This window comes from Lepidochelys kempii, chromosome 7 (genome assembly GCF_965140265.1).
Source record: "Lepidochelys kempii isolate rLepKem1 chromosome 7, rLepKem1.hap2, whole genome shotgun sequence".
In the NCBI taxonomy this organism is placed as follows: Eukaryota; Metazoa; Chordata; order Testudines; family Cheloniidae; genus Lepidochelys; species Lepidochelys kempii.
In genome coordinates, this window is record NC_133262.1 from 74,446,249 (window position 1) to 74,459,192 (window position 12,944).

At 39.8% G+C, this 12,944-nt stretch overlaps 1 protein-coding gene across 8 annotated transcripts in view; it reads left to right on the forward strand.

The window, feature by feature from the left end:
- Nucleotides 1–12,944, forward strand: part of GRID1 (glutamate ionotropic receptor delta type subunit 1) — an 825,719-nt gene that overhangs the window by 664,095 nt on the left and 148,680 nt on the right. For all 8 annotated transcript variants that reach the window (XM_073353352.1, XM_073353357.1, XM_073353358.1 and 5 more), the window contains 2 exons: nt 9,974–10,135; nt 11,197–11,316. In XM_073353352.1, the coding sequence (XP_073209453.1) occupies nt 9,974–10,135; nt 11,197–11,316 (282 nt within the window). The remainder of the gene's footprint in view (nt 1–9,973; nt 10,136–11,196; nt 11,317–12,944) is intronic.

Below are 12,944 nucleotides of genomic sequence, written 5' to 3' on the forward strand. Positions count from 1 at the left end.
CAGATTTTGATCATGGAATTTTTTATCCAGGTTTAGCTTACTTATTATATAGCTCCAGATCTATCAGGTACTTTGAAGAAATACCCATCAGAGCACACCTTGTGGAGATGCATCTAGTAATTATTTCATAAATGTGAATTACACATTGTTAATGGTCCCTTAATTTCAAGTATTCTACATTTTCTATTTTCTTTTTTGGGTAGGAAATAGATTTAGTATCTTGTATTACACCAGACCCACTTGAATTATTTTGTATTACAAAACATTCCCTGTCATGGTTTGTTACCAGCCATGGCTGGTTCTTTATTTTCTTTTAATGACTTTGTAAAAGGAAACTAATATCTGCCAGCTTCTAAATTTATTTGGGAGAATATAACATTTAAAACAACCTAATAAAGAAAAAAACATTTAGGTCATGGATTATTAACTTTGTCTTGGCTAAATTAATGAAAATCCTTTTGGAGCAACTCAGTTCTTAGTATTTTTAGTACCACTTCCTAGGAAGTTGTTTTTTAGGGGGTGATCATCCTGGCTTGGAGTCTGATGAGCCTTGAAAGATCAGACCATTCTGCAAATTCATGCATAGCTAATTTTTCAGAACCTTTTGTGGAAGTCCTGTTTTACTCTGTCCTTGGCAACATGCTCTTATTCCTAGCCAAGAAAGCATTATTTTAATAAACTCCACTGTATTTCTGTTTAAAATGGAGAAAGTCCTTTCTAAAATTGCCAGTCTTGGAGGCTTCATTTGACATTAGAGGGAGGACAGCATTAGTCTGTGTCCAACTCTTCAGAAATTATTTTCTGTCTATATGCATTTTCTCATTCTTATTTCTTGGTGACCTGTGTTAACACTGGCAGCCAGCATCCTGTACTCCTTTTAAGCATCAGCCATATCTAGCCTGTCTGTCTTCTTTGTCTCTGACTCTCATCTGGAGTTTGGAAAGATAATACTAAACCACCTTTGTGAAGTGCTTGGATATTTATGAATGAAAAGTGGTATTTACGTGCTAAGTATTCTTGTTAATCTAATGTATTCCTAATATATCCACCTCCCTGGTACTTCTGTGCAACAAGACTGCCACTGTTACGCAGCTTGAACTATATGACATATTGTTTTAGACTCTTGAGTTTGGAAATACTTTAATTGTCTAGTTCCTCCTCCCAACCTCTTCCCTTTGCTTTACATGAGGTTTGAAAATGTCTTTGTCCTTGATTTGTGATTCAGATAATTTTCTTTGTCATGATTCCATTTTTATTTTATTTGTTGTTGATCACATTTATTATTTATACAGCTGATAACTTAGTTCACCCTTTCTGAGGCCTTGTTTGGATTCAAGCATGTTATAAAGGCCTGGGGCATCTAACGTTTGACTCTAAATATGCAGCAAGATTAAAACTAATGGGACTCCATACAGCAATGGAAGAATAGTGCAATTATTCCTCAGTGTCATCAGAGTCCCACTTCTTTACTTTAGCAATGTTCCAGACGTTGTTTGGATGTTTTTGGAGAGGGTAGGTCAGAAGGCAGAGGAGGGCAGGTTCTTCAAACAACTGCTTGCCTCTCCATATGTAAGTGTAACTTTGTCCTTCACAGACTTGACCGTTGAACATGTTACCAGGCATCAGTTAATGGGGCTGCTCCTTCAGCGTCCACACTTTCCTTACACATTGTATTCTTTTTAGGAGTTACTGAGGGAACTGCTGTAATTGGACCTTTCAGGCAGACTGGTTTAACCTGTGAAACATAATTGACAGTGTCCCATTTGCTCTCAAAGGGCCCGATCCTGCAAGCATCCATATGAGTCACTTCACTCAGCAGAGGAGTCCCATTGTTGTCAGTTGAGCTATTCATCACATTATTAAGCACTACAGCTGATAGTAAATGTTTGCAGAATTAAAGCATTAATTCACCGTACCAGAGGCCTCTATGAAAATGTACCTTAAGTTACAAACACACATGTCACGTCTTCTCACAAAGACTTTATGTAGAGGCTTTGGGCCAGACCCTCGGTCCAGTGAGACTACTTTGCAACACTTGGAGAATGAAAAGCAGTCTCAAATTGGCCTCTGTGGCCAGCTTGGGATTCCTTCAGTAGCTTTACTTTCCTCCTATCACAGCTAGCAGCTTAACTAGGGGCATGTTAGGGGACAAGGGGCATGACTGGAATGCACTGCACTCCAGCAGTGCCCCAGATGCCACAGTGGCCCATTGTGGGATTTTGCTGGCAGCTGTGAGTTACAGCAGCCTGGAAGCTGGATGCTGAAGATCAGAGGAACTCAAGGGTAATGCAAAGCCATCATTGCCCCTCCACTCGGTCCAGCTTATCTGGACCAAAAGAGGCCATGGACCTTTGTCACAATTTTTAATATTTTTGTTTTACTTTTGTCAAGGTTCCTCCCCCACTCTGAACGCTAGGGTACAGATGTGGGGACCTGCATGAAAAACCTCCTAAGCTTATCTTTACCAGCTTAGGTTAAAACTTCCCCAAGGTACAAAATATTCCACCCTTTGTCCTTGGATTGGCCGCTACCACCACCAAACAAATACTGGTTACTGGGGAAGAGCTGTTTGGAAACGTCTTTCCCCCCAAAACACTTCCCAAAACCTTGCACCCCACTTCCTGGACAAGGTTTGGTAAAAAGCCTCACCAATTTGCCTAGGTGACTACAGACCCAGACCCTCGGATCTTAAGAACAATAAACAATCCTCCCAACACTTGCACCCCCCCTTTCCTGGGAAATGTTGGATAAAAAGCCTCACCAATTTGCATAGGTGACCACAGACCCAAACCTTTGGATCTGAGAACAACGAAAAAAGCATTCAGTTTTCTTACAAGAAGACTTTTAATAGAAATAGAAGTAAATAGAAGTAAAGAAATCCCCTCTGTAAAATCAGGATGGTAGATACCTTACAGGGTAATTAGATTCAAAACACAGAGAATCCCTCTAGGCAAAACCTTAAGTTACAAAAAAGATACACAGACAGAAATAGTTATTCTATTCAGCACAATTCTTTTCTCAGCCATTTAAAGAAATCATAATCTAACACATACCTAGCTAGATTACTTACTAAAAGTTCTAAGACTCCATTCCTGGTCTATCCCTGGCAAAGACAGCATATAGACAGACAGAGACCCTTTGTTTCTCTCCCTCCTCCCAGCTTTTGAAAATATCTTGTCTCTTCATTGGTCATTTTGGTCAGGTGCCAGCGAGGTTACCTTTAGCTTCTTAACCCTTTACAGGTGAGAGGAGTTTTCCCCTGGCCAGGAGGGATTTCAAAGGGGTTTACCCTTCCCTTTATATTTATGACAACTTTGTTTTTTGTTTAGTACTTCATTAAAAGACTGAGAGCACTTGCTAGTAGCAAACATAATGCAGGCCGATGCCACCACACAAGCACTTCCTGTCAACACAATTCAAATCTAAACTATAGCTCATGTTTATATACAACACAATGTAAAACACCAATGTTTTCCCCCTCCTCTGCTCTGCTATTTCAGTATTATTTTTCCTCTCCTCTCCTCCCTTCAGCTCTATCAGTACACTTTAGTTCTGATTTCCAAACATCCTCTGCTAGATTGAGTCCTTCTCTGATCAGTGTGTGTGTTAATCATGCCAATTTTTTGAAACATTTAGTGACACATAGGATAGTCCCCTAGGGATGAGATTTACATGTAAAATGTAGTTTAATTTGTGCCCCTGTGGCTACTGTTCAACTTTTCTTGCAGACAGATGCAAAAGAAATAACTATACATGGTTGAAGGACACTTGATATTAGACAGATATAAACCATAAGGAGGGAGAAGAATTCTTTCAGAGTTATAGCTCAGTGTAAAGTGAAGAAATGAATATAGAATCTGTATATCAGTAAAAATGTCCTGACCGTGAGATCTATTAAATTGTGGAATCATTTCCCAAAGGAATTGCTGAAAGCACCATCATTTGTGATGTGTAAAACTTGAATGGCCAAAAATCTAGATAACAGTGTAAAAAAAAAATCCTACTGTCAAGGGGGGATTGACTAGTTACCCTAATAAGGGTCTGTTTGCTATGGTTCTATGATACTTTTATGTATTCTTTCATTTAACTCATAATAAATAGCCGTTTGAAACTGACATTTGATTCTTTAATGGAAGTTTGTTTTCTTACACGACATGCAACTGCCGCTATTATTTTATTGTAGGCTTTCTCATGAGTGTCAGGCTGCTGGCTGTGATTTTGTTCTCCAGGAGCAATAAAGCATTTATTTAAAACACATGCACGCACAACATGTCACGTGGGCTTTGCAAACTGATCTGAGAAAATAAAATAGGTAGGTCAGATTGTCAGCTTCCCAACCTTGACAGCATCCCTCTAAGCATACTACTGTACAGTAAGTAAACCATCAGTCATCACCTCTCCTCTTTTCAAAGAGCACAGATAGAGGCTGCCTTGCTTTAGAGTCACACCATGCAACATCACTTCTGGCACAACCTGGGCTTCGGGGATAGAAACACAACTTCAGAGCATACTGGTGTGCACCAAAACAACTGTATTACTCATTAGGCAATGCATGTTTCTGTCACTGGCACGGTTCTGTGTGTTCCAGTTTGCCATCCATCTCTGTCTGTCTCCATCTTTGGAGCTGACTGCTGGGACACTCCCAGGGTGAATTTGGCAGCTGCAGGACTCTGATGCCCAACTTGGGAATGAATTTTTGAAGCAGTGGCATGTGGGTGTCAGCTTGTCTTCCAGTTGGTTTCTCCATTGGCCTCTTCTCTGGCTGGACTTCTGGCTTTGCTGGCAGCTCTGAACCGGCCCATGGGTCTGAATCAGGGTCAGTCTTCTGCTGTGCAACATTGTATTTCTGGGTGGCAAGTTCCATTTGATTAATGCTTGGAAGGAAAGTAAAAGTTATTCCCATTATAGAACTTTAAAAATAAGGTCTGGTAGTAAATCTGGATGAATCTTAGTCTCTCTGTAAAAAGGATGTTTTACCTTTAATGCATTATGGAAATATCCTGTTCTGATTCCATATTTCTGCTTTTTGCCTATTTGTATATAAAGTCTGTTACTTGGTACAAGAGAAGGGTTCCCTGTGTATTCCACCTGAAGCTAAACAGAAGCTTCTGTTCATGTGGACAAACAAGTTTTAAAAGAAGCAAGATCCCAAATGACTTACAGAATGCATATGTGTATGCGGACTTAAAAAAATTTCAGGTGCAAAATGTACATTTCAAAACACAATATTTAGATAAGCTTTCATTCATCAACTGGTAAGTCCTTAGTTCAGAATTTCATGCTTTCCAACTAACAGTTCATGGCATTATTGCTCTCAGATTCCACACCAATGGGTGTGGTATAGATAATGTAGATAGACCCCCAAAATGCATTTCATTAAGTCTTTGGATTTTGTTAGGCATTGGTATCCTCAATTCATGCAGATCTTAGCAGGTAAGTGAAAGAGGAACTAAAATTTGATTCCCCCCTGCCGGGGTAAGAAAAGTGAAACACTTTTTTTGTTTTCCTCTGGAAATTTTCATTATATGAAAGGGAGTTTCTGCAGACAGAAGAATGCCCTATCTCCCGTCCTAAATAGATAAAAAGGAAAAATTAGCAGTGTTGCAGAGCTCAGAAAGCCCAAAGGAAACAAGTCAATCACCTTGTTTTCATCTCAGTGTTATTTTTCTTCCAATCCTGCATGCTACTCTAATGCTAATTTTTTAATTTCCTATTTCCTTATGCCTAAGGCTGCAGGAGTAGAGCCATGGGGTCTTACTGATTGTTCAGGTAGCTACATGAATTGCCTTTTATGGTACATTTCTGTATCCAGTGGGTTTTTATAGTTAGCTGCAAATTGAAATTTGTGTGAACACTTGAGGTAACAAGTGTAAACAAGCTTGGTCTGATGGCCTGTCTTCCTCTTCACAGCATCATCTTCCTGGAGTTTGCATCAAACTTGTGATGTTGCAGATACAATCTATCACATTTGTAGGGGATGGTAGGAAAATCATTTTGCTTCTAAGATACAGTGGCTGATGGTGCCATTGAAGGGGATTTAAATGGCAGTAATATGAAATTACAAATGCCTTGCTTAGATGAAGCAGAAGAGGCCTGTGGGATTCTTGCTTCATGAAAAGGACTGTGATAAAGAAAACAATGGAAATTATACGAGGGAATGTGGATAGGTGAGTGCAGACCTGGAATGCTCTTTTGAGATCCCTTTTTCCATAGGAAAGTACCTATTTAGATATGACTTCAGGCTGAAAAGTGCATATGATTTGGAAAAGAGGATATAAAGGTTCTCAGTCTTCTGCATAAAAGCAGCATAAAAAAGAACAGGATAAGAATTTATTTGTGATATGCAGTAACGGAAAACAATGGGTGCTTCTGGAAACGTTGTTAGGCAACGTATACAGAACACAGGAACTTTTTTTCCATAAAACAATCAGATTTGGAATTGTTTACATTTTACAGCTCACTGGAAGTAATAACAGAACAAACCATATTAAGATTCCAGAAAGCTACCCAGAATAGATATATATAGGATTAGATGTGCACTATAAAAAATTCTGGCTAATACATCACCAGTGATAAAATTTCTGCAACTTTGTTAAAAATGTTGTTGACAGTGAGAATAAGAATAGACTTCAGCTTCCTGTTCCACAGCTATATGGGCTCTGCAATGCTAATAGAAGTAAAATGTAATATTATAAAATATATGTTTTTGTCACTTAAGTAAGCACGTACGAGTGTGACTAAACGGAAGGAGTGGATCTGCTGGTAGAAGGCGCCATATTTACATAGTAACATTTCAGAGTAGACTTGTTCTGTAAGAGAAACGGAGGACCAGCTTTCCAGTGGTTCCTTTTAAAGGACAAGACATTCATGATGATAATCTTTCCATTTCATGCTATAACAGTTCTTCAGTATTAACAAAGATCCTCAGAGTAGTGACCGAAAGAAATGGACAGCGTACCATCACCTTCACTTTTGTGGATACTTCTTTTACTGACAGCTACCTCAATTGCTTCAAAGTAGGAATGAAGCATAGCACTGTGACATCAATCTGCCTTGACAACGTGGTTATGGTTCTGTTGGTCAAACTAAAAAGGACGGACTAGCTTGGTAACCAAGTAATCAGTGTTCTGCACTTCAATGTGGGAGATCTGGGTTTGATTCCAGGTCGTGCAGTCTGGACTAGCCAGAGTTGGGAGTCCTACAGAGATGGTATGCTTAACTCCTGGGCAGAAAGGGATACTGGTAGCACTCAGGACTTGTCTTCACGTACAGTGCTACAGCTTTAATGCTTTAGTGAAGACGCTACTACGCCAATGGAAGAGCTTCTCTTGTCCGTGTAATTAATCCACCTCCACGAGAGGCAGTAGCTCTGTTGACTGGAGAAGCTCTCCCATCGACATAGCACTACCTGACATAGCATTATGTCAGTATAACTATGTTGCTCCAGGGTGTAGATTTTTCACACCTCTGAGTGACATATTTATACTGACATAAGTCTGTAGTGTAGACATGGCTTTAGTAATAATTGCTAATTTAAACGTAGCATTGTCAGACTCCAAATAAGTCTTGGCCATAGAGATTAGGGGTGTGCATGGGACATGAGAGATATGAAATTACACATCAGTAATTGTTATTGTTTGTTTGTCTTTTGGTAGCCCTCAGAAGATAGGACCCTGTTGTGCTGGCCACTGTACAAACATATAACCAAGAGATGGTCCCAGAAGAGCTTACAATTCAAGGGTATGATCAAATACAACAGCTGGATAGATGGGAAGGGTGAGGATGGGAGAGGAGCACATGTGCTGGCCGCCCTTCCCGCAGCCCCCATTGGCCTGGAGCGGCGAACCGCTGCCAGTGGGAGCCGCGATCGGCCAAACCTGTAGACACGGCAGGTAAACAAACTGGCCCGGCCCGCCAGGGGCTTTCCCTGAACAAGCAGAGCCCCTAGTTTGAGAACCACTGATCTACAGTATAAGGAGATACACAGCTGAGCAGAAGCAGCAGATACTTAACCAAACCAGGGGCATAGTCACTGGGACCATTCTCATTAACTCTTTAAACACTTGCTATTGAAAAAAAAAGAGAAGAAATCTGGCAAGGGGCTATTTTTTGTAAGCTATTTCAAGGAGCATGATAATCAGACAGTAGTAGAAGGGTAAAATAATGAACATGAAGGATGTGTAGCTATTGGGGAAGGGAAAGATTTTATTTAGTGATAGTGTAAAATGGAAGAGCTTTTTACCTAAGAAAGTATCTCTCACGCACTGTATGTTTTCAACATTAAAATCCCTTTTCATAATTAATCAGCCCTACTCTTCACTCTATAAATGGGCATCCCTCTTTTTGCATTTTTCTTTTCTGTACCACCTAAAAGATGTCTTTTTTAAAATGTATGCATAGGTCTTTTTGGTAGTGTATAGCTGTGTGCCTGTTTAATTCACATTTGATTTAGTCCTGGATTTTGTAGAAATATTAGTTCATTATGAAAATACCAAGTTGTCTGCAGTGATACGATATGTTAAGTAAATATACGGCTAATTAAGATGAACATTTATATAGAGATATGTACTTCATGGGAATTACAGAAGGCAATAACCTCTATTGGCATATCACTTTTTAGGGAGTGTCTGCATATATTTTTAAATTATCATTTTAAATGATTTTGTTTACTGTTATTCTGGCTATGGCCAAATAGGAAGGTTTTCAGCCCTCTCCAAGCTGATCTGATTCTGGATTGTTTCATTTCCTCTGGGGCCTCCTACATTAGGGAACCTGATCCATTTATTGCTTTGAAGATCATAGAATTGTAGACTCAAAGGGAACTCAGAAGGTCTTCTACTTCAGTCTCTTGCCCTCAAGGCAGGGCTAAGTGTTATCTAGACCATCCCTGGCAGATTAAGCCCTTACGCTGGCCTCAGAAGTCGATTGGGAGCCAGTAGGACTGGAGCACAGACTTGATGTGCTTATAGAGGCCTGAACTTTGGAGGAAGTGGGCAGCTGCATGGTGTGCATTTCACTGTTTCCATGTTTCAGATACAGTGAATTACAGAAATTAAATCTCGAGGTGATAAATGCATGGATCTTTGGCCAGGTCTTTGTCCAGCAGAAAGGGGTGCTATTTCTTAATGAGCTACAGGGGAAAGACACTTTTCATTACTGATGCTACTTGGTCCTCCCAGCTCAATGAGGAATCAAAGAAGATCCGTAAGGCTTTGCATAATTTTGACAAATGGGGGCTGTATACTTTCAGTGGAAGACATGGCACAGCGTCTAGATATTTTTTCAACCTGTATCACTTCAGTCTTGCCTTGGTTGAGTTTGAGGCAGCTGCTGTATGTCTTGTAGTCATTATGACATTTTAGTAGTGGTAATGGTTATATCGGTGGAGAATGATGTATTCATTTGGCTGTTATCAGTGATTGGTAGTGGAACCGCTGTCATCTCACTGTCTCTTCAAATACTCTCATATAAAAAAGAAGGGATATTAAGGATCCTGCAGTACCCTGCAAGCTTCCTCTTCAGGAAAGAGGACCAGGAGCAGTTACCCATCACCACTCTGAGGGTTATGCTAGAGAGAAATGATTGGAGTCAGAGCAGCATTACTACATCTACTCCATTTGTGCCTGGTAGGTTTATTAGCAGTACCTTGTGCTCTACTGTGTAAAAAGTTGCAGAGAGAGTGAGGTAGAGTGAGCATAGAAGATGACAGGGTATTCCATTCACTCTTTAGTCTCCCTGTTAAGATGACTGGCAAGGTACCATTGAGTGACTATTTTACTGATGAAGCTGTAATAACTACCAGCCTAGTGTATTTGAACTGGTGCACTTGAAGTGAAAAGCTCCATATTCATGTTTACTAGTCCTCCTGTGTTTTATCATTTAAAGCGGTTTTTTTGTTGTTGTTGTTGTTGTTGTTTTTTTGAGGAGATCTTCAAGAGTACAATTTCTGTTTTACTCTTTTTATTGTTTGCAGGTCTCTAACCTCTATCTATATGACAGCGTGCTCATGTTGGCCAATGCCTTCCATAGAAAGCTGGAAGACAGGAAATGGCACAGCATGGCAAGTTTGAACTGCATGAGGAAATCCACCAAACCTTGGAATGGAGGTCGATCCATGTTGGAGACTATTAAGAAGGTAAGAGTGGACAAGGTTGGAAGCCAAATGTGCAATAAAATCTCCAAAAGAACCAAAGTACTCCGATTTTTTCTTTCAGAGGAACTTCTCAAAAATGATTTAACCTTGATTTTAAGTTGTTATTAATGAAACTGTGTGGTCATGAAGGTGTTTCCTCTTAAACTGGTGATGTCATGGCTATGTTTTATATAAGTCATGTAATGATGAATAGTCATATAGCTTTATGCATTCCACCAAATAGATGAAACCTTAAGTAGTTGTCAGAGTAGACCATGGATAAGATGTAAATTCCTTAGCAAAGCTGCTAACGTGTTTGGCTTTTAGGAAACAAGAGGAAAAATGGTGCATTGTATAATCTAATATCTTGATTCGGATTTCAAACTACTGTAAATCTGGAGTAAATGCTGAGTCCAATTCATATGCACTCTTTCTCACTATGCCCTGGACACACACCCCTTTCTGACAAAATGTTCATTGAAACCAATATGTATCAGTGAAACAGCATGTGTTGGTGAAATTTCATTTTGGTGAAAATGTTCCAACCAAGATTAATGACACCACTGTTTCATTGATAATTTAAAGCAAGGTTAAATATTTTTTTAGTTACGCCACTGTTAAACTGGCATGAGCTTTGTTCACTGAAGTTTTAATAACACTAAAAATACATTGTTTTCAGCCTGACTTAGTAGCTCTTTTTTTCTGAGCCTGAAAGTGGTGGCTTTGTGTTGTACACCGGAATCTAGGCAAACTCAATCATGTTACAAGTGTTATAGTTTCAGATTCAGCTAAGGTTCTGTCTACTTTTCACTGGTGGCTCTCCTTGTGTAAGTTAAAGATCCCAAGGCATTTTTCAAAACGAGTAGTACATGTGTCTTGGCTAACGGTCTCTTTCTCAGGAAGGTCGTATATTTTGTCTAAGGCTATGTGTGAGCTATTGCAGAGCATATCAGGCCTGCACATTAATTTAATTGCAAGCATTTGCAAGGCATGTTAGGATACCTGGAGCATGAAAGGTGCTTTATAAAAATTGTATTCTAATATCTTTAACATTGTTTCCTTAGGGCCATATAACTGGGCTCACTGGCGTTATGGAATTTAGAGAAGACGGCTCCAACCCCTATGTCCAGTTTGAAATACTGGGCACCAGCTATAGCGAAACATTTGGCAAAGATGTGCGGAGGGTAAAGATTCAGTTTTTTCCCCCCCCCCTGAAAAAGAGAGAGATCCTGTTTATCTGGGGGAAAATGCTATCATTTTAGAAAGAATGGAAGAAGTGCTTTTGCTCACAGTACAAAAGTCACTTATTACAGAAATAATATATTATAATATTTCATATACTTAAACCTTGAAAGATAACACTTTTATGCCATCAGAAGGGAGGCCTGCAAATTGTTCTTAAATGTGCAGTATTCTTTAATATATTCTATAGTGATGCGGTGAGGATAATAGTGAAGACTTTCAGGTGAATTATAATATAATTGGCATAACTGAGACTTGTCCTAATCAGGAAACTAACTGGGATATTAAATTACCAGAACACATAAAGCCTTTTGAAAGTACAGTCTCTGTAAGAAGCTGGAAAACTGGAGTAGGTATAGTAATGTGAGAGGAGGATGTTATATTTGAAGACAGGAATGACATCAAAACTAGCTAGTGGAGCAGAGACCATTTGGAATGAGATGGGAGATAGGACTGCTAAAAAATGAGCATTAATATATGCTGCCATAGGATGAGAAAGCTTAGTAGGAAATGTTCATACAGATGGAGGACTGTAAATTAAGGCTAGAACATGAATAGGAACAGTTGATTTGCATTGGCTTTGACTGAAACAGAAGCTGAAAAATTCCCACATAATAGGTATATATAGGGGTTTCTGTTAAAATATTGTTTTTAAATAATTCACATTACCATGGTATTTCTTATACTGTGCAGTGCAGAGCAGAGCTGGGAGATAAATTGATTTTTTTTTTCAGTTGGGACAGCAAACCAAAAAATCAGAAAAAAGATTTGGTTCAGTTCAAAAAATATTTGGAATTTGTCAGCAAACAGGGAAAGTCTGTTTCGGGCCAGCAAACTGACTGTGAGCATGTCCCCATTTATTACCTTTAGCTCAGTGGCTAAAACACATGCCTGGGAAGTGGAAATCCAAGTTTGAATCCCCACTCTGCAGTAAGGATTTGAACTCGGATCTCCTCTGTTCCAGATAAGTAGCCCAATCACCACACTATGGGTTATTTTGGGTGGGCTTCTCTCAATCTCTCCTGATGGACTTCTTCCACCTTGCCAAAGAGAGGACTAAGGCCTGGTCTACACTGGTGGAGGGAGGTGGATTGATCTAAGATACGCAACTTCAGCTACGAGAATAGCATAGCTGAAGTCGACGTATCTTAGATCGACTTAGAATCACTTACTTTGCATCCTCTCAGCGCGGGATCAACAGCCGCCACTCCCGTCGACTCCGCTTCCGCTTCTCGCCGTGGTGGAGTTCCGGAGTTGATGCCAGAGCGATCGGGGATTGATTTATCGCGTCTACACTAGACATGATAAATCGATCCCCGATAAATCGATCCGGCGGGTAGTGTAGAGGTGGCCTAAGAATGACTCTATAGCCTGATGAAATTAAGGCACTCGCCTGGGAGGTAGGAGACGTGGATTCAAATTCCTCTTCTGAATCAGGAAGATAGAACATTACAAGTTGATAAAGAGGACAGATGTATACACATGGTTTGCTGGCCTGGGAAAAGTTTTTTCCCCACCGCATTCAATTTGATTAAATTTCCAAATAGTTTCAGTCAACCAAAAACTGCAC